Source organism: Eptatretus burgeri, chromosome 16 (genome assembly GCF_056783735.1).
Source record: "Eptatretus burgeri isolate ZD-2024b chromosome 16, Ebu_testis_v1, whole genome shotgun sequence".
Taxonomy (NCBI): domain Eukaryota; kingdom Metazoa; phylum Chordata; class Myxini; order Myxiniformes; family Myxinidae; genus Eptatretus; species Eptatretus burgeri.
Genome location: NC_140976.1, coordinates 520,851 through 542,837, shown reverse-complemented (window position 1 = coordinate 542,837; position 21,987 = coordinate 520,851). Strand labels below are relative to the sequence as shown.

Genomic DNA, 21,987 nt, shown 5'->3' with positions numbered 1-21,987 from the left:
TCCGAATCTTTAAAAAAAAACATCAAAAGTTCAACGTAAGCCAGCGTTTTACATAAATTTTAACACGTTGCCATCGCTGGCTAAAACGTCAAGGTGTGACCGGGCCTTTAGAGCGGCCTTCATCGAGTATGAACACGTGCCATGTCCACCAATATCTTCGATGAGCTCCTAGAGCTGTAGGAACGTAACATGCCTGCAATTGACCACCTGACCGAGGGAATCGTTGTCCTTTTAGAGCTTTAGGTGATGATGAGGATATCATTGTGCAAAAGGTTGTTTAGTTTTTATTTGTTTGTTTTGCCTCCGCTGATGAAGTCGCCGGTGGCATTATGTTTTCAGGATGTCTGTTCATACGTAGTCCGTCCATGCTAATTTTCTATGTTTTCTCTGCAACCGTTTATCCGATTGATGCAAAATTTTCACCATGGAAGCGACTACTCGTGTAGATTGTTTTAATGGTAATTATGACGTCATGGATCATGTGGTATGACAGTCATGTTGGAAAAAAGGAAAAACTTTGGACCTCTATCTCCAAAACCGCTCCCATGGAAAAAATTGAAACTTGGCATGTGACAAGTTGGTTCTCGGGAAACTCCCATGGGAAACTCCCGTGGTAAACAAGTTCGATTTTTTTTTGATGATGTCATAGGTGGCTTTGTTATGACATCATAATTGCATACGTCGAAAGCTTTATCCGAACAGTATGAAAATTTTTGAGGGTCATCTCAGGCTAAATTGTCCTGGGGGGGGGGATTGATGACGTCATTGGTCACGTGGTTCGGCAGCGATATTGTTTTTAACATTAAAAAAAACCTTCAAAAATCTTCTCCGAAACGGCTGAACAGATCAAAGCAAAACTTTGCAGGTATGATCGCCTTCTCCATGAGGAGCAAAAAGTTCTCCACCTATGACGTCATAGGTCACATGGTTTTGCAGCTCTGATTTTTTTGGAAGAATAACCCTTTAAAAACCTTCTCCAGAACGGCTTGACAGCTCAAGGGGAAATTTCACCCACATGTTCCACAAGCTTTGGGGATACCAGGGTGTTTTTGAATATTTGACAGATCATATGATCTGGCAGCCATATTGGATTCAACATGAATCTCAAATTATTTTATTTCTCTGGGACTGCTAAATCAATTGATGTGAAGCTTCACAATTGTGATCTCGTAGTCATGGGGAATATATGTTTTAAATTTCATCCTGATCGGACACATGGTCTGGCAGCCAGATTTATTTAATGTTTTGAATCCGGGTTCAGGGATTTAAATTAAACTTGGTACAAGTATGTATAATGATGTAATAATGGAGCAAGTGTATGTGATTATGTATGTATGCATGTATGTATATCCGCTCTTCACCCTTTGGTTGGACAGCTGACCTGACGTTACCCACAATTGTAACCTGAAATACTTAACCTAAAGTGCTCAGAGGTCCCAAAAGAACCCCCCCCCACGAGGACACAAAAGACCCAGAAGACACAAAAGACCCCGCGGACCCTAAAATACCCAGGGGATCAAAATGACCCGAGGACACAAAAGACCCTGAAGACCCAAAAGAACCAGGGCATACAAAAGACCCGAGGACCTAAAAGACCATGAGGACCCAAAATACCTAGATGACCCAAAAGATCCGATGGACCCAAAAGACACAACAGGACCATTACGGACCCGTGGAAATGCTGCGTAATATAAAATGTGACTTCAGGTCCCTCCCCCTCCCCCCACACACACAATCCCATGTCCTTAACCCCCCTCCCACCACACCCAAATTCTGTGCTCCCCTCCCCCTTTCTTCAAATCCTCAAACCCGTTGATCCCAACTCTGTCCCCTCTCTGCCCTCCCTCCCCCAAGACAACTGTCATCCCCTCCCCCTTTCTTCTTAAAGTCCTCAACTACAAGAACAATGTTAAAAGTAAATAAAGATGGAACGTTAAATTCACAATCACTTCCCCCTTTCTTCCCTTATTTATCTAATCTAATCTATCTATCTAATACCTAATAGAGGACATTGGTACTCTATTTCTACATTACGCTTGGTGATTGACCATTCCAACCCATTGATTTCATTACTTGGTATTGTAGACATTGCACAGTTTAAGTAGCTTGCTTTCAAATCGGCAGCCCGGGGGGGGGGGTGTTTCCCCCTCACCAACCCCCTTTGGCTCTGCACGCGCTAATCTCCTGAACGGTGAAAGATAGGAGGAAACCTCTGAAACAAAAAATGTCGGGACGAGCCCCGGGAAGGTTTTCAGCGAGGTGGTGTGGCCCCTCGGCTGGGGGGAGGGGTGTTTACCCCTCACTAACCCCCATTTGGCTCTGCACGCGCTAATCTCCTGAGCGGTGAAAGATAGGAGGAAACCTCTGAAACAAAAAATGTCGGGACGAGCCCCGGGAAGGTTTTCAGCTAGGTGGTGTGGCCCCTCGGCTGGGGGGGGGTGTTTCCCCCTCACCAACCCCATTAGGCTATGACTGCCATGGCCCAATGGGGAACTAATACTGGGCTCACGTCAGACCTATGTACAGAAGATTAAATTCATTCAAAAAGAACCCGGGCAACTCCGGGTGCATTCACCTCGTCTTCACTATAATTCACGGACCGGTGTGTGTGTGTGTGTGTGTGTGTGTGTGTGTGTGTGTGTGTGTGTGTGTGTGTGTGTGTGTGTGTGTGTGTGTGTGTGTGTGTGTGTGTGTGTGTGTGTGTGTGTGTGTGTGTGCGCGCGTGTGTGTGTTTATTTGTTTGTCGTGCTCGTCCTCCTATGGTTGTGGGCCGATTTCATCCAGACTTGCTACATAGGATAAGCATGACCCTAATTAGTGTATCGGGGTGTTTTAATCTTTGCCGGTGGTCTTGTGGGGGGGGGGGTTGGAGGGGGATGCAAATTCTCTATGTAAATGTGTATCATGTAGTACTGCTCCAGGTTGAGGAGGATATTACAAGTCTCCATCATTCACAGGACGGTATTCCTGCCCCCATGTTTACCAGTGCAGTGAGGTGTTTTGAATTGTAAGCAGAATGTATGTTTTTACTTCATGCACATAACATCAAGGGTTATTTTGCCGACACAGAGCTGTCAGTTGCCTATACACCACCCAAATAAAGGTATGCATCAGAAGAACATATTTCTGGCTTGGAACAAGATCGCCCGTCGGGCGGGTACTCTGCTAGTGATGTAATAATGTGGGCAGAGGCATATCTGGGTGGAATTAACCATTTCAGCTTATTTTATATATCTATAATTAATTTTCTATTATCGTTTAAAATTCATTTGCCTGGAAAATGGCGTAGTAGAGCCATGTGCTCGTCGTGATTCATGTCCTCGAATGATAACATGTTTTAAACCGCCTTCCTTGGAGTATTTCTTAACCGCAGAGTGGCGTCGAGAGGATCTGGTGAATGATTGTCTTCTGGATACAGGCGGGTGGACGCGGAAATTCTTCAGAGACTCATGGCCGAGGTTTTTGGTGCCGTCGAGATGGAGCTTGCGAGTCTTATCACCACGGGTGATAGGTTGGATGGCTTGAACTCCTTGTACATGTTGGTGAACATGAGCCATCACGTGTTGACGGCACAAAAAGCGGATTCCACATCCTTTCTGAGCACCACGTTGGGAAATGTGCTCGTCCTCATCAAAAGGAATTTCGATCGACATATTGTACGTAACCAAACTCTTTAACTTTCCAAATTTCTGTAATTGTTTCACCTTGACCCGACAGATGATTTTAGTTGTGGGATAGTAGTGTATTTGCTCCTTCCAAAGTGCTGAAGGCAAATCCGTGCCGGTCCCCTCGTTCTTGTGCCTCACAGTCTGGGATGGAGCGGCAGATGGACGAGGCAAAGGTGCCAAAAAAGGGCAAAGCAGGAATTCTATCGTTCGTCACGGCGTTTGAAGAGTTTGCGGGACTTGCCGAGGCCATCTTTCGAAATGCTTCGCGGCGAGGAGAGCTCGACAAAGCTTACAGCAAACTGATAGCTGCCATCTTTGTTGCTCGTGCGTGTCATCACAACATTGCAAACGCCATTACTCCATGGAAAAAGGGGGCGATTAGTTTTTAAGGCAAATTGAGTCTGAGCCGAACCGAGATGTTTACTACGCACATGTTCTGCATGCACATTGCTTGGAAAAAAGTGTACTTTATTCAAAGGTCACATTTTGAAATATTTTGTGGAACTGAAACATTTTAAGTCTAAATGCTACAGTGGGAAAGCAAACTACCATTTTACAGTCCTTATATTTGCTCATTTTCCTTGCGGACAGGTCGGTGGTCCCTTGCAGACAAATATTTGCTCAGTACTCCAGTAAAACGAGATTTCAATCATTAGGAAATGTACAATGCCATTTGTTAGACGAACATATTAATCAGTCTTCTCCTAGTATTGATATGTTCTTCTTTTTTTTTGTAAACGGTCTGGGCTCTGGAAGAGCGAGTACACTGAATGGATTGGGACATAACAGGCCAAAAGGAACAGTGGAGTGAGGGAGGGCGTGGGGAAACACCAACAGCAGAGTTGAAGGCCAATATAGAGGGAGACTTGGACAAAGAATGGGGGACAGGAAAGGATGCATGGGGTGGACAAGATGGCTGTAGAAGGGAACTCTCAGGAGGGAAAAAACAAATTTGGAAGGAGGAGGGATTGGAGTGGGGTTAAAAGATCATGCTTTTCGGATTTATTATGATCTGAGATGATGGTGAACAGCTGTTTTGAAAAGCTGGATGGAATAGTAAGATTGAACAGATGGTTCCACAGGCAGGCAAAAAGCGTAACAAATGAGTGGAGGTGAGCAGTGATCCTGGATTTAGGTAGTTTCACCAGAAGGAGGTTGATGGGAGACCATGTGTGCCCTGCAGAAACCTTGTGGTTGGGGTGGGGGGGGGGCGATCCACTAGGGAACCACTGTTAGATGTGGATGATGCACAAAATAAGTGACGGAGAAGAAAGGAAATACCGATGGATTTTTTTTTAATGCCATGAACCACCTTTTTTGGTGGATCGGCGTTCAGGTGTGCCAAGGAAGGACTTTGTATGATGGAGGATGCTCAGTCTACGACTGGCTTTGGAGGCCAACTCTGAAATGTGGTTTGCCCAAGAAAGGTCATGACTTATAGTGAGACCCATGAAATTGAATGACTGAACTTCCTTGAAAGAAGTGGATGGGAGAGTTGCAAGATGGTCCTTTTGCAGAGAAAGTGAGAGTGTGAGCTTTGTCGAAATTGAAAGACGTACTCCAAGTGTTTGACCAGCTGGCGATTTTGTCAATGTCTGAAGAGAGGGAAGAGGCTGCAGCGTGCCTGTTTTAAGGATGATGGATGTCATGGCACAAGGTGTAGTCATCAGCAAATAGATATGGGGGATTTTTCTAGAGTCAGATCATTGATGAAAATTAGGAATGGGACGACAAGAAATCCATTGAATGTCACACGTTGGCTATGAGAGTAGAGCAAGTCAGTAAGCCATGTGTAGAGTAGGCCTTGGATGCTATAAACAGGGAGTTTAGAGAGCAAGGCAGGATGCCAGACTGTATCAAAAGCATTAAATATTTCCAGAGAGACGGCCCTAATCTCATTTCTGACATTGAGGGCCTCCATCCATTGTTGGGGGAGTAGAAGCAGCATGGCCAAGGTGGTGTGACCTGGTCTGAATCCACATTGATTATCTGAGATGAGGTTATTGAAGAAAAGGAAGGATTTCATATCAACTGTGATGATGGATTCCATGACCTTGCTGATGAATCGAAGTAAGCTGATAGGTCTAAAGTTAAGGATTGGGTTCCGGTTCCGGTTTTGAGCAGCGAGAGGTCTCCTTTGGGGCTCCCTGCTGACTTCTCAAAGCTAAGTTTCCGGTTGTTATTTGTCCCGTTTTAACTGTTTAATTTTCTCACCTACATGTGACTGTGTGTTGCTAGTTCGGTTTTGTTTCAAAAATCGTGCTATTTTGTGAGTATTTTTGTCGACGTTCTTACCTGTGCTTGAGGCCTAGGCGTAGGCTTGAGGCCTACCGGTTCCACTCGGTGTTCGATCGTTTTTTTTTTTTGTTGTTTGTTTTTTCTCCCCATTACCTTCATTTTCTATCCTCCCCATTACCTTCAATTTTGATCCTCCCCACTTTCCAAACATCCCCCATTCTCCCAACTAATCTCTTTCTTATCTCAAAAAAAAATAAAAATAAAAAAATAATAAAAAAAAAAACCTACAACAACAACACGCTCACCTTCTCCCGATTCTGCTTCTTCTTCTTCCTCTTAACTTCCTCCTCGTCTTCTTCCTCGATTTTTTTTTTTTTTTTTTTTACACTTCCATGACCTAATCTGTTGAACTCTCTCATATATTAATATTAACAACAAAAAAAAAAAATATAGATATATATACACCCAACAACAACAACAACACGCTCACCTTCTCCCCTTCTCCCGATTCTGCTTCTTCTTCTTCCTCTTAACTTCCTCCTCGTCTTCCTCGATTTTTTTTTTTTTTTTTTTTACACTTCCATGACCTAATCTGTTGAACTCTCTCATACATTATTTTTAACAACAAAAACGATCTTATAATGCTTCATCTTCCTCTCTCACACATGTGGTACTCTTTACTGTTTCACAATGCACTACTCTTCTGCTATTTTAACAGACTGCTCTCATTTCGACCTCTCCTTCATTCCTTGCCTAAAAAATCCAACTATTACAGCGCTTCTTCTCTCCATGCTCTGAATTCGCCTTCATTGCACCCTTCAAGAATTGTGTTAAATCGCATCTCTGACCTAAAACTTTTAAAAACCACAGTTTGCCATGGATGCTCGCTTTCCATCAACCATTCTTTTTTTCCAAATTCAGTGCCAACTCACCCCCCTCACCCCTCACTCTCACTCTCAAAGCAACCATCCCACTCTTCTTCCTCCAAGCCTCCCTCTCACCTCTCTCAAAAATCCCCCCCTCACCTTTCTCCCACCTTTCATCCCCCTCACTCTTCCTTCTCAAAGTTGCCCCCCTCTCATCCACCAACCTGCCTCCCTCCACTGCCCTCTCACCTCCATCTCTTCACTCCACCTCCTCAAATCCTCAACTGCCTTCTTCCTTGTCTCTTGTCCCCCTCTCCCCCAGCACCACAGAGCCTTTTCTCCTCATTCGGCCCCCTCCCCTCGCTGTTCTGCAATACCCCACACTCCTTCAGCAACCCTCCTTACCTGCCCCCCTCGTCCCTTGTCCTACCCTCCCCCTCCCCCTCCACCTCCTGCACCCAAAGCCTCCTCCCCTTCCTCTTCATTAAAAGTGTGGACCTCAAATATCCGGGGCCTTCGCTCAAACCTTTCAGATCTTTCCATACAGGTTGCCACTGACAAACCAGACATTATCTGCCTAACAGAAACTTTCCTCTCCCAAGACATGTCTGACTCCCAAGTATCTCTCCCTGGCTACTCCCTCTTACGGTATGACAGACCCGAGCCTCGTCCTGGTGGAGGTGTTGCTCTCTTCATCAAAGACTCTATTCCTCACTCTCCATGCACTGCTCTCACTCCCCCACACCCTCAGGAATACCTCTGGCTTCGGCTTCCCCTCCACTCCCACCTCATGTTTATATGTGTACTGTACCGTCCACCGAACAGTGATGACTCCATCTACATCTCACTATCCGAAAACATGGACCATCTTCTATCTTCTCATCCAAACTCTCTCTTCCTCTTATGTGGTGACTTCAATTGTCATCACGCCAGTTGGCTAGGTGTGGGTACCTCTCTCACCTGCCATGGCACCTCAGCAAAAGCTTTCTGCGACTCATTGGGACTGACTCAATCGGTCAACTTCCCGACCCGGATCTCAACCAATGGTACTCCATCTCTTCTGGATCTGATTTTGACAAATTTCCCTGACAATATCTGCTGCTCTTCCTTCGCTCCAATTGGTTCTTCTGACCACGTCCTTGTTAAAGTGGACATCTCTCTGGCTGTTATCAGAGAACCACCTCACCGCCGTCGAGTCTGGCATTTCACTCAAGCCGACTGGCAGGGTCTCCGAGCAGCCATCAAACTTACAGACTGGTCTCCTATCACTACTTTCTCAAACATCAACTCATCCTGGGAATTCTTTCAAAGAAACTTGCTCTCCCTCATGCACAGATTTATCCCCTCTCGTGTTCAGTTGTCTTACCCTTCCTCCCGCCCTTGGTTTACTGAAGCTTGTGGCGAGGCAGTTGTCCTGAAACAACTTGCCTTTGCCTCATGGAAAGCAAACCCAACTGAGGGCAATCTCAGTTCTTTCCACAAAGCTCGGAACAAGTGTGTATCTACCCTCAGGAGAGCCAGAAAACAACATCTTTCTCATCTCAAGTCTGAACTCTCAAACCTCTCTCCCTCCTCAAAATCCTGGTGGCGTTTAATCAAATCTGTTTCTGGTGTATGTTCCCCCTCCATCCCCTCCCTTACCTCAAATGGCCGCACTGCTGATTCTACACGTGATAAAGCTGAATGTCTAAACTCGGTGTTTGCAGCTAAATCTTGTGTCCTAAACCCATCACTATCTCTACCCACTTTACCCAGTCGCACCCAACTGTCCCTGGACTCTGTATCCTTTTCTCCTGACAAGGTGGAGAGCTTGCTTTCAAACCTCGAGTCAGATTCTGCAACCGGTCCAGACGGCATCAGCCCACGTGTCCTCAAAGCCTGCTCTTCTGCTCTTGCTCACCCTCTCTCTGTTCTATTCACCCTCTCATTTTCCCAAGGTCATCTGCCATCTGCTTGGAAATCTGCTAACATCACTGCCCTGCATAAAAAAGGTGCAAAAACAGATCCCTATAACTACAGACCAATCAGCCTTCTCCCAATCATCAGCAAGGTGATGGAATCCATCATCGCCTCAGATATGAAATCCTTCCTCTTCTCCAATGGCTTGATTTCCAATCATCAATTTGGTTTCAGACCAGGTCACTCTACCCTGGATATGCTGCTTCTGCTCTCCCATCAATGGATGGAGGTCCTCAATGCCAGACAGGAAATCCGAGCCATATCCCTGGACATATCACGTGCTTTTGACACAGTCTGGCACCCTGCCCTACTCACCAAACTCTCTTCCCATGGTATTCAAGGCCATCTCCACTCATGGCTCGCAGACTTCCTCTCCTGTCGCAGTCAACGTGTGGCCCTAAATGGAGTTCTTTCATCCCCTCTTCCTGTGCAGTTCCTCAAGGTAGCGTTCTGGGCCCTGTTCTTTTTCTGGTTTTCATCAATGATCTCTCGGACTCTCTGGAAAATCCTCTATTTCTCTTTGCCGACGACTCCACCCTCTGCCGTACCATCTGTCATCCCTCAGACTGGCAAGCAGCAGCTTCTTCGCTCACTGCAGATCTGGATAAAATCACAAACTGGTCCAACACGTGGAACATGTCTTTCAATCCAGACAAATCTCACACTCTCACTATGTCTCTTCGAAAGGACCGTTTACAAAACCCCCCCATCCACTTTCTCAACAATCCTCTGGAAGAAGTCTTTTCTTTCAAGCTTCTGGGTCTCACTATCTGCCATGACCTTTCCTGGGAAAGTCACATTTCCAACCTCGCCTCAAAAGCCAGTCGCCGACTGGGAATCCTCCGTCGTGCTAAGTCCTTCCTCGGCCCTCTTGAGCTCCTGACCACTTACAAAGCTTTTGTCCGTAGCCTGATGGAGTACTGCTCTCCCCTCTGGGCTGGTGCTCCTGCCTCCCACCTTTCTCGGCTTCACGCTGTCGAAACCAGGGCATTTAAGATCATCGGCATCTCCCGCAATGAAGCTGAGTCTTTGGGCCTCTCACTCAATCACCGCAGGTTGGTCGGTGGTCTTTCTGTCTTCTACCGACTCCTCTCCAGCCTTGCCCCCCTACTCTCTCTGCGATTTGTCCCCACCACATTTCCACAGGGCGCTCAAGGTCCGCCAACAACCCCCTTCTGGTAAAACTACCAAAATCACGAATCACTGCTCATCTTCACTCTTTCATTCCTCGTTTTTCCCGCCTTTGGAATAAACTTCCTCACTCTATTCTTTCCCATTCTTCCCTCCAGGCTTTCAAAACAGCTGTTCACCACCACCTCTTATCTTCCCCCATCCAAATCCTCGATCTTTTCTACCCCCGATAATCCACCCAAGCCCACTTCCTTCATTTCTCCTACTTTCCTTCCTGAAAGTCCCTGAAATGTCCATCTTCTCTTCGCCATGTTCCCCGTCCCATCCCCATCCCTCTCCCTTCCACAGTTCACCTAATGTGTCTGTTCCCCACTGTTTTGTCCCTTCCACTCCCGCCCCTCTTGTCTCATGCCTCCTTGCTGTGAGTTGTGTGTTAGCTCTCATACGAGCCTCGACCAAGGTATACAAAAAAAAAAAAAAAAAAAAAAAGGAGAACAGTTATTGCAACTTTTTGTGTCGTGCAGTGATGTTGGCTGATTTCCAAGCAGATTGAAGATGACACAGGGCAAGTGATAGGGTGAAAAGGGTAGAGAGAGAATGTGCAAGAGCAGGTTTTTGGCTCACCTGGAACGGAGTTCCACGGAGCGTACGGGATGGGGCGTCATCTGTCCATCTGTCTGGGATGGAAGGAGAGCATACACCAGAGACAGACTTGACAAGGCACCACCAGGTTTTTGAGGAGGGAGACTGGTTTGAAAGTTCAAACTTGAGGTTGGACAAATGTTGTTTTCTGGCTTTCCTGAGAGTGGACACTTGTTGCAGGCTATTTGGAATGCACTGAGATTGCCTATAGCAGAAGTAGGATCTTTCCTTCCACCACCCCACCACCCCCTCCCCCAAACCCACCACGATCCCATCCCCGACCAGCATTACAGCTTTGTGATGTCCTCACAAAACCAACCAGTTTATATGACGTGTGATTGATGCTGTTTGTGATTTATGAGATCCACTGATGACTGTAGTTGATTGGTTTATTCTATTTCTCTTTTGCCAAACAGTGGAGAAAGCCGCTCTGGAAAGTCCAAAGACCCCGAAGGACGTGGTCCTGATGGAGAATTATCATCATCTCTTTGCAACGCTGTCTCGTTTGAAGATCGGTTGCTTGGAGAACGAACGTCGTGACGCCAAGCACGAGTACGCGGATCACCTGCACGCATACGTCATTTCCTCACTGGGACAGCCCCTTCCTAAACTCAATGTAAGACAACGACTCATTAACTCACCTGGAACGTAGCTCTGGGAGCTTATGGGATCACGCGCCGTCCGTCCATCCGTCCACGAATACTTGCAACTTCTTTGAAACTACGTATACGATTTTAATGAAACTTTACGAGGACGTCCGTCTCCATGTATGTTCCAAACTTTGTTCATGGCATTGAAAAAATCGGCCCCTAAGGGGGGTCTATGGGGGTTGTCCCCCTAAAATAGGTATTTGCTTTCTTCTCAGAAACGACACATGCAATTCTGATGAAACTTGACCACATCCTTCATCACCCGTGATGTACCAAAGCTTGTTCATGGCATTAAAAAAATTCCATCGGTATTTCCTTTCTTCTCCGTCACTTATTTTGTGCATCATCCACATCTAACAGTGGTTCCCCAGTTATCTGATCCATCCACGACCAGGTAAGCACCCAGGGGTATTGCCCTTATGTTTTTGAGATATGCGATTCGTTCTCCTGTTTAATTACCCATCTGCACTTTTGTTCCCGGGTTGTTATTCAAGGCGATGAGAGAGATTTACAGGTTATAAGAGTGTGTGACGTGTGACATACAAAGTCAGGTCAGGTCAGGTATGGGAGCATGTGCCAGAACAGCGCGTCTCTGCGTCCACTTTCCGCCAGTACTCCAGGGGCCTCCGTCTGGCCATCCCCAGGCAGATGCCAGGCCCATCCCCATCTCCTTGAGATGATGGTCAACCTGCTGCAACCATGAGGCACGTGGTCAGCCCACTGGCCTCCTCCACTCATGAGACTCCCTCGCTGAGAGAATCTGGTGAGCAGGATCAGCATCAGGAAAACGAGCCACATGTCCATACAGCCGCAACTGACGCTCACGGACTATGCAGGTAACAAATCTCATCCGAGTCTCTCTCAGCAACCGCTCGTTGGACACAAAATCCGACCAGCGATAGCCAAGGATTCTCCAAAGATACCTGGTACCAAAGGAATTAAGTCTCCGTCTCAGATCCTTGGTCAGAGTCCAAGTCTCACACCCATAGAGCAAGACTGGAAGTACCAAGGACCTGAAGACTCGGACTATCGTCCTCCCGCACAGGTACCGGCAGCGCCACAACCCATGATCCAGTGAATCCATGACTCCCCAGGCCCGACCCAGACGTCTATTGACCTCTGACTCGCAGCCAGCAGAGACATGAATATCACTGCCAAGGTAAGTGAATCTCTCCACGACCTCAACATCCTCACGACAAACAGACACAGACAGGACAGCAGCATCCAAGATGTCACCGAAAGCCTGGATCTTAGTTTTGACCCAAGAAACCCGTAATCCCAACGGCTCCGACTCCTCATTCAGCACCTCGAGGGCCCCCAAGAGGATGTCTAAAGTCTCCGCAAAGATGACTGCATCATCTGCAAAATCAAGGTCCGAGATCTTGACATTGCCAAACAATGCACCGCAACTTGATCTCTCCGACATCCTCCCTAAAATCCAGTCCATACAAGTGCTGAAAAGTGTGGGGGCAAGTACACATCCCTGACGAACTCCAGTAACAACTGGAAATAAGTCAGAGATGGTACCACCACACTTCACAGCACTCTCAGTACCAGAGTAGAGTTCAGACATCAGATCGATCAGTTTTGGTGGCACCCCACGAAGACCAAGAATCCTCCAGAGGACATCCCGATTCACTGAATCGAACGCTTTACAGAGATCAACATAGGCTGCAAGCAGCCCCTGCCGAAACTCTCGTCTGCGTTCGGTGAGGACACGAAGTGCAAGGATACGGTCAATCGTTGACCTCTTTGGTGTAAAGCCTGACTGCTCTGGAAGCTGGTGCTCAAGCAGATGGTGGCGAACCCTATCAAGAATTATCCGAGCAAAGACCTTGCCCGGCACTGAGAGCAGCGTCACCCCTCAGTAGTTGTTGCAGTCTTGGTGATCACCCTTCCCTTTCCAGAGAGGGACAACAAGGCCCCTCTTCCAGTCAGTTGGGATAATGCCTGTGTTCCAGGCAGAGCACAAATCTGCATGCAACGACACGAGTGCAGCATTTCCACCAGCCTTGAGAAGTTCAGCATGGATACTACAGATCCCTGGAGCTTTGCCCCGTTTCAACTGGTTCACCGCAGCCCGTGTTTCCACAAGCAAAGGTGGACCACAGTTGATTCGAGGGTCAGCAACAGGGATTGTAACACCCTTGACGTCCAACTCGACAGCTGGGGGATCAGCCTGGTACAACCGCTCAAAGTAACCGGCCCAGCGGGCCTTCACTTCAGACTCCTCTGTCAAGAGCCTACCACTCTCTGCTCGAACTGCAGTGCTCTGAGGGATGGGCTTGGATGAACGTAATGCGCGGATTCCTCTGTAAGCGGGATGAGAATCACCTGTCCACAGGTGATGCTCTACCCCCTCACAGATTCCTCGCACATAGGCCTCCTTGTCCACCCTCAGTGCACGTACAGTTTTCCGCCTCAGCTCCCTGAACAGCTCAGCTCTGCCATTCAGCCTGGCCCTGCGACTCTGGTCAATGGTATCCAGTGTCCCTTGAGAGACAAAATTCTTCTTTGCCCTGCGGTGAGCTCCAAGGCATCCACCGGCAACATCAAGGACGGTGGTCTTGAAGGCGCTCCACAACTCTTCAGGACCCCCCAAAGCACCCAGACCCCCCAAGTGTCCACTCAGCCTGTTCGCAAACTCCTCAGCTACTCTCTCATCCCTGAGCTTGGCAACATCCAGCCTAGGCTGGGATGGTACCATTCTCCAGGATTTAAGGTGCAGCTTTAGAGTTGCTGCAACAAGCCTGTGGTCAGTATTGAGGAACTGAGCACTCCGGTAGACCCTGCAGTTCTGGATCATCCTCCAACAACCGTCAATAAGGACATGGTCAATCTACTTTGCCACACCGCCAGCGTTGGAATACCAAGTCCAGCAATGAGCTTGTGGGCGCTGAAACCATGAACCAGCCACCCTCAGTCCATGACTTCTTGCAAAGTCAAGGAACTTAGTGCTATTCTGGTTCATAGTTCCTGACCCATGGGGACCAACACACACCTCATAACCATCCCTATCAGTTTCAGTCGATGCATTGAAATCCCCCAAGACTAGAAGTGTATCTCGTCTGGGGCACTGATCAACCACAGACTCAAGTGTGGCGTAGAATGCATCCTTCACGGTGAGATCACTCGCCTCAGTCGGAGCATAAACAGAGACCAGGGAAATGACACCTAAGGAGTGACGAATCCTTAATCTCATAATACGCTCGTTGACCGGTGTTACCTCAATTATCATTGGGGTCAGCTTATTGGACACAGCTACAGCAACTCCTTGGGTATGGTAACCATCAGAGCGACCAGACCAATAGTAGGTGTAACCACCCACCATTATCTCTCCGCAATCCGGTCTCCGAACCTCAGAGAGAGCTGCAATCCCGATGTCCAAACGCTTGAGCTCAGATGATAACAGAGACAGGTGATCATCCTCTCTTAGGGATAGGACATTCCAGGCACCCACCCGAAGGGACCGCCTCAGGTTAACCCAAGGAGACCGCCGTCTGGTGGACGACACCTCAGCACCACTCCGACACACTCTCCCGCAATCTGACCCAGGGATGTTACCCCGTGTTTTCCCTCCTTTCATCAAAGATTGGGGGTCCCGAAGGCTTTTCCCCAATCTCGTCATCCGGTGAGCTGCCCTGCGAAGGGAAGCTGCGCAGGAGGTACTCCCACGGAGTGGGTTTTCAGATTTTTTTGCGTTTTTGCGTTTTGCGGAATTAAGGGTTTTACGGTGGCCGGAGTGCAAATCCTGCCACCAACCTCCTAATAAGAAGTAACCCAACTGCAGGAGGACGTCCACAGACACAGTTGGGCACTAGATATGGATGGCCGTTGGCTCACAAGGAGCTCCTCCGCCCTTTGACAGGTTTTGTTTTTAATCCTGCTGGGTGTCCATATCCAAACACCCTCCTCACCAGAAAACCTGGTGGGGGAGACGGTTTAGTCGCCGCCAACCCGACCATGGAGCAGGTTAGTACAGGTTTACATGGTACCTGTAGCAGGTCACAGATCGAACCTGACCTGACAATCAAAGTCATTGCATTCGTTTAATGTGTTTTACGTTAATACAAAGTCATTCGTTTAATGTGTTCCACTGTTATGATATTGTTGTGGAAATGACTCCTAGTGGGTTAAAGATGCTGAATACAGCGTCGTAGTATCCTTAAAGTGATTGTCCAGCATAAGTATGAAATAATTAATTGGGATATGCATTGCTTTTGTGGTGGTTCGATGATATCAACTCATCCCCAATGTCTGTTTCCAAAATAATGAACCCATTTAACCCCATTTATTGGTGTTTTACCCTTTGCAATCTGTCCTAAATGTCATTTGGATGGGCCTACACGCCGAAGTTAAGGCAGGGAAAAGCCAGCTCCACTATCGGCACCAATCCCGCAGCACCAAGACCATCGGAGTGCAGGTCATGAAGGGGTCGCTCTGCCACCAGGACGATCGGTGAACAATGGTGAGTGAGCCAAGAGGGGTGCGGGATGTCACAGTGTGAGGTGGAGGACAGAGGCAATAAAAACCTGCGCAACAGGGGATATTGAGCAGATGACGGGGATCGCTTTGGGGAAAAGCTGCGTAACCAAGAAAGGAAGGCATTCCATCCAGCACTGCTCTCACTGTGTAAAGCCTCACCCCCACCCTGTTGGCCATGCCTCTGCCTCCTCCTCCGAAGGGTGTTGTGGTACGCAGTCAAGAGGGCCCCTCGACGGCCATGGACGGACCCGGTTCCTTGTCTTGTCTTAGTTCGCCTCCCCTCCACGAGGTCTGCAGGTTTGCCTGGATGCTCTTCTGTCGTGTCTGTACCCAACTTTGTCTATGTCACATGGTATGTCTCTCGGCCCAGATAAGGACATGGATAATTAAAGATTTTCCTTCCTCTTAGTTTTGTGGGCACATATTCGGTTCGTGGTTTAATGGGATTTATAGCTGTTGGTTGCATCATTTATTTCTGTGTTGCTCATTTTGTTTCCTTCCCCATAAACATTGTTTGTGATAAGCCTGACTTGGTCTCAGGTGAATTCTGACAGTGGTGGCTGCTTATTTGGTGGTTTTAGAGGACCCGTTGAAAGGGAATAATTGGTTGTGGTCTCCATACCACTTAGAGCATCACGTCATGTGAATTAGGTTGCTCGGTCTAATGTAATCGAGTCACGTGACGCCATCGCGTGGAACGCTTGACTTATTTTACGGTCCCACAGGTACAGTATCGGGAGTGGAAAGGCTGTAATCCAGGCCGGAACTACTGAATCAGCTGATCATTGCATTCACTTTGACGTGACCCGCCAGATTCAAACGAGGAAACCGGGATGAGTCTGATGACTGTAACATTGCAGAGAATCCTGAATTTATGCTCAAGATGCATTACTTAAAAATGAATGAGTGAGTGGACCAGGTTCATCCACCAGCAGGTGGGGGTGGAGTAGTTACTGAGACAATAAGGTACTCGACTTTAGTGCACTCGACTTTTTATTTAGTTGATGTTGCTCGTAATCCATGGGACAGAGCCATGATAGAGTCTCGGCTCGTAGAAGAGCGAGAACAGTGTACTGATCAGGACACAATGGAACACAAAGAACAGTGGAAAGAGGGGGGAAATACCAGCAGCAGGGTTGCGGGACAAATCGAGAAATTTGGACAAATAATGGGTGTGGGGAGGGATGGAGGGGTATGGGAGAATGCATGGGTGGACAAGATGGATACAGAAGCAAACTCTCAGGAAGGAAACATCAGAAATTTGAAGGAGGTGGGCTTGGGAGAGAGGAGCAGGTTAACGGGGGTAGAAAATATCATGGTTCTGGATGGGGGTTCTTGTAGTGAGATGGTGATGAAGAGCTCTGTTAAATACTTGGAGGAAAGAATGAGATTGAAGAGAATGTGGAGGTTTGTTCCACAGGTGTGAAAAAAGAGGAACATATGAGTGAAGGTGAGCAGTGATCCTGGATTTTTGGCATTTCACCAGAGTGAGGTTAAGGGTGGACCACGTGCACCCTCCAGAAACCTGGGGGGATGGGACAATGCACCGAATGAGCAGAGGGTGCAAGACCAGAAAAGAGGCGGAAGAAGACAAAGAGACCACTGACATGGATGTGATGTGTGCGCCCCAAAATAGGTATTTGCTTTCTCCTCAGAAGCTACGCGCACAATTCCGATGAAACTTGACCACAACCTTCATCACCCGTGATGTACCAAATTTTGTTCGTGCTATTTTAAAAATCGGGGTCGAAGTGGATTTATTGGCGGTAGTAGGGCTTGCCTCCCCCCTAAAATACACTGCCATAGAAAGTGTACACCCCCTTTTCAAAATTTTCACCTTTTGTTTCCTTGTTGCCTCGAAGGAAATTATATTAAATCAGACTTTTTCCACCTATATTTACACAACGTAACCCACAACTTCCAAGTGAAAAACTAATTCCACAAATTTAAGAAAATTAATTAAAAATATAAACAAGAATATATTGGTTGGATAAGTGACCTCCTCCCCTCCCCCCCCCCATTTCTTATAGCAATTGTAAATTAGCTCAGTTGTAACCAATCAGCTTCAAAATCACACTCCAAGTTAATTGGCCTCCACCTGTGTTAAATTGGCGTGATTTTGATTATTTCAGATTAACAGCAGCTGTTCCTGTTGATTTCCTCTGTTGGGTAATGGATTTCAGAGCAAACACTCAACTATGAGCACCAAGGAGCTTTCAAAAGACCTCTGGGATACAGTTGTGGCAAAGCACAGATCAGAAGATGAGTATAAAAATATTTCAAAGGCCTTAAATATCCTTTGGAGTGCAGTCAAGACAATCATTAAGAAGTGAAAGGCGTATGGTACCACCAAAACCCTGCCTAGATCAGGCTGCCCTCCAAACTGGATGACCAAGCAATGTGGAAACTGATCAGAGATATCACCAAGAGGCCAATGGCAACTTTGAAAGAGCTACAGGCCTTTATGCCAGTCTGGTCACTGTGTGCATGTGACAACGATATCCCAAGTACTCCACAAGTCTAGCCTGAATGGTAAGGTGGCAAGAAGGAAGCCATTACTCAAAAGATCCCACATTGAGTCCCATTTGGGAAATGTAAAAAAACCACTCCAGAGATTATGAAGCCATGTGGCAAAAAGTTTTGTGGTCTGACGAAACCAAGATGGAACTTTTTGGCCTAAATGCAAAATGTTACGTTTAGCTCAAACCCAACAAAGCACATCACCCAAAGAACACCATCCCTACTGTGAAGCATGGTGGTGGCAGCATCATATTATGGGGATGTTTCTCATCAGCAGGGACTGGGGCACTTGTCAGGATAGAAGGGAAAATGGATGGAGCAAAATACAGAAATATCCAAGAGGAGAACCTGCTGCCTTCTGCAAGAAAGTTGAAATTGGGACGGAAATTCACCTTTCAACATGACAACGACCTGAATCACACATCCAAAGCTACACTGCAGTGTCTAATAAACAAACAGATAATTCTCCTTGAGTGGCCCAGTCAGAGCCCTGACCTAAATCTAATCAAAAATCTGTGGCATGACTTGAAAATTGCTCTCTATCAATGCAGCTTCACTGAGCTTAAACAGTTTTGTACAGAAGAATGGGCAAATATTACCCAATCAAGGTGTACAAAGTTCGTGTACAAATCCCCAAAACTTCTGATCCCTATTCGTCCCTTATTTACCAACCGATTGTTCTGAAACCCAATACAGCCCATCTACTCCATTGTCCGCAACATCGCACGGTCTTAGATTTTTCGTTTTTGGAGCAGGTGGGCTTCCATGGGGGTTCCCCCAAATTGACTCCAGTCAAACACCTGTGACATTTCCCAGATTTTGGATTCAGTAGAGGTCTGAACTACAACCTCAAGAGATGACCATCAGCCCATTCTGGGCTATTTTATTTCGAATTTCTCTGGGTTTATGATATTCCTGTCGATTGTTTATTATATATATATATATATATATATATATATATATATATATGTATGTATATATATATGTATGTATATATATATGTATGTATATATATATGTATGTATATATATATGTATGTATATATATATGTATGTATATATATATATATATGTATGTATATATATGTATGTATGTATATATATATATATATATATATATATATATATATATATATATATATATATATATATATATATAAATATAATTATCAGGCCAGATTGGATCTGTGACTTGCTACAGGTATTATGTGAACCTGTGCTAACCTGTTCCATGATCTGGTTGACGGCGACTAAACCGTCTCCCCAACCAGGTTTCCTGGTGAGGAGGGTGTTTGGATATGGACACCCAGCAGGATTAAAAACAAAATCTATCAAAGGATGGAGGAACTCCTTGTGAGCCAACGGCCATCCATATCTCGTGCCCAACTGTGTCTGCAGACGTCGTCCTGCAGTTGGGTTACTTCTCATAAGGAGGTTGGTGGCAGAATTTCCACTCCGGCCACCGTGAAACCCTTCATTCCGCAAAACATTCCAGAAGCATAAAAAAATCTGAAAACCCACTCCGTGGGAGTACCTCCTGTGCAGCTTCCCTTCGCAGGGCAGCTCACCAGCTGACGGGATTGGGGCAAAGCCATCAGGGCCCCCAAACTTTGATGAAAGGATGGAAGCCACGGGGTAACATTCCCGGGTCAGATTGTGGGAGAGTGTGTCGGGGTGGTGCTGAGGTGTCGTCCACCAGATGGCGGTCTCCTTTGGTGAACCTGAGGCGGTCCCTTCGGGTGGGTGCCGGGAATGTCCCATCCCAAAGAGAGGATAATCACCTGTCTCTGTTATCATCTGAGCTCAAGCGTTTGGACATCGGTATTGCAGCACTCTCTGAGGTCCGGAGACCGGATTGCGGCGAGATCATGGTTGGTGGTTGCACCTACTATTGCCCTGGTCACTCCGATGGTTACCATGCTCAAGGAGTTGCTGTAGCTGTGTCCAATAAGCTGACTCCCATGATAATTGAGGAAACACCGGTCAATGAGCGTATTATGAAACTAAGGATTCGTCACTCCTTGGGTGTCATTTCCCTGGTCTCTGTTTATGCTCCAACTGAGGCATGTGATCTCACCGTGAAAGATGCATTCAATGCCACGCTTGAGTCTGTGGTTGATCAGTGTTCCAGGCGAGACACACTTGTAGTCTTGGGGGATTTCAATGCATCGACTGGAATTTATAGGGATGGTTATGAGACATGTGTTGGTCCCCATGGGTCTGGAACTGTGAACCTGAATAGCACTAAGTTCCTTGACTTTGCAAGAAGTCATGGACTTGGGGTGGCTGGTTCATGGTTTCAGTGCCCACAGGCTCATCGTTGGACTTGGTATATGTGGCAAAGGAGATTGACCATGTACTCGTTGATGGTCACTGGAGGATGATCCATAATTGCAGGGTCGACCGGAGTGCACAGTTCCTCAATACTGACCACCGGCTTGTTGTAGCAACTCTTAAGTTGCACCTTCAATCCAGTAGAATGGTAACATCCCAGTCTTGGCTGGATGTTGGCAAGCTAAAGGATGAGAGGGTCGCTGAGGAGTTTGCGAACAGGCTGAGTGGGGATTTGGGGGGTCTGGGTGCTTTGGGAGATCCTGAAGAGTTGTGCAGTGCCTTCAAGACCACTGTCCTTGATGTTGCCGGTTGATGTCTTGGAACTCACCGGAGGTGAAGAATAATTTTGTCTCTCAAGGGAAACTGGATACCATTGACCAGAGTCGCAGGGCCAGGCTGAATGGCAGAGCTGAGCTGTTCAGGGAGCTGAGGCGTAAAACTGTACGTGCGCTAAGGGTGGACAAGGAGGCCTATGTGCAAGGAATCTGTGAGGGGCGAGAGCATCACTTGTGGTCAACTGATTCTCGTCCTGCTTACAGGGAAATTTGCGCATTGCGTTCATCCAAGCCCATCCCTTGGAGCACTGCAGTGAGAGCAGAGGGTGGTAGGCTCTTGACAGAGGAGTCTGAAGTGAAGCCCCACTGGGCCGGTTACTTTGAGCGGTTGTACTAGGTTGATCCACCAGCTGTCAAGTTGGCCGTCAGCGGTGTTACAATCCCTGTTGCTGATCCTCCAATCAACTGTGGTCCACCTTCGTTTGTGGAAACAGACTGCAGTAAACCGGTTGAAATGGGTAAATCTCCAGCAATCTGTGGCAACCACGCTGAACTTCTCAAGGCTGGTGGAAATGCTGCACTTGTGTCGTTGCATGCAGTTCTGTGCTCTGCCTGGAACACAGGCATCATCCCAACTGACTGGAAGAGGGGGCTTGTTGTCCCTCTTTGGAAAGGGAAGGGTGATCGCCAAGACTGCAACAACTACTGAGGGGTGACGATGCTGTCAGTGCCGGGAAAGGTCTTTGCTTGGATAATTATTGATAGGGTTCACCACCATGTGCTTGAGCATCAGCATCCAGCAGTCAAGCTTTACACCAAAGAGGTCAACGATTGACCGTATCCTTGCTCTTCGGGTCCTCAGTGAATGCAAACGAGAGTTTCAGCAGGGGCTGCTTGCACCCTATGCTAATCTCTGTAAAGCATTTGATTCTGTGAATCGAGATGCCCTCTGGAGGATTCTTGGTCTTCGTGGGGTGCCACCAAAACTGATCGATCTGATGTCTGAACTCTACTCTGGTACTGAGAGTGCTGAGATGTGATGGTACCATCTCTGACTTATTTCCAGTTGTTACTGGAGTTCATCAAGGGTGTGTACTGGTCCCCACTCTTTTCAGCACTTGTTTGGACTGGATTCTGGGGAGGATGTCAGAGAGATCAAGCTGTGGTGCATCGTTTGGAAATGTCAAGATCTCTGACCTTGATTTCGCAGATAATGCAGT

General features: G+C 47.1%; 1 protein-coding gene across 1 annotated transcript in view; it reads left to right on the top strand.

Moving 5' to 3' along the window:
* Window positions 1-21,987, top strand: part of EXOC1 (exocyst complex component 1) — a gene marked incomplete at its 5' end in the record, with an annotated part of 84,156 nt that overhangs the window by 49,766 nt on the left and 12,403 nt on the right. Inside the window, 3 exons of the mRNA XM_085860330.1 lie at window positions 3,419-3,656; window positions 3,809-3,992; window positions 10,921-11,120. Coding sequence (XP_085716456.1) covers window positions 3,419-3,656; window positions 3,809-3,992; window positions 10,921-11,120 — 622 coding nt within the window. The remainder of the gene's footprint in view (window positions 1-3,418; window positions 3,657-3,808; window positions 3,993-10,920; window positions 11,121-21,987) is intronic.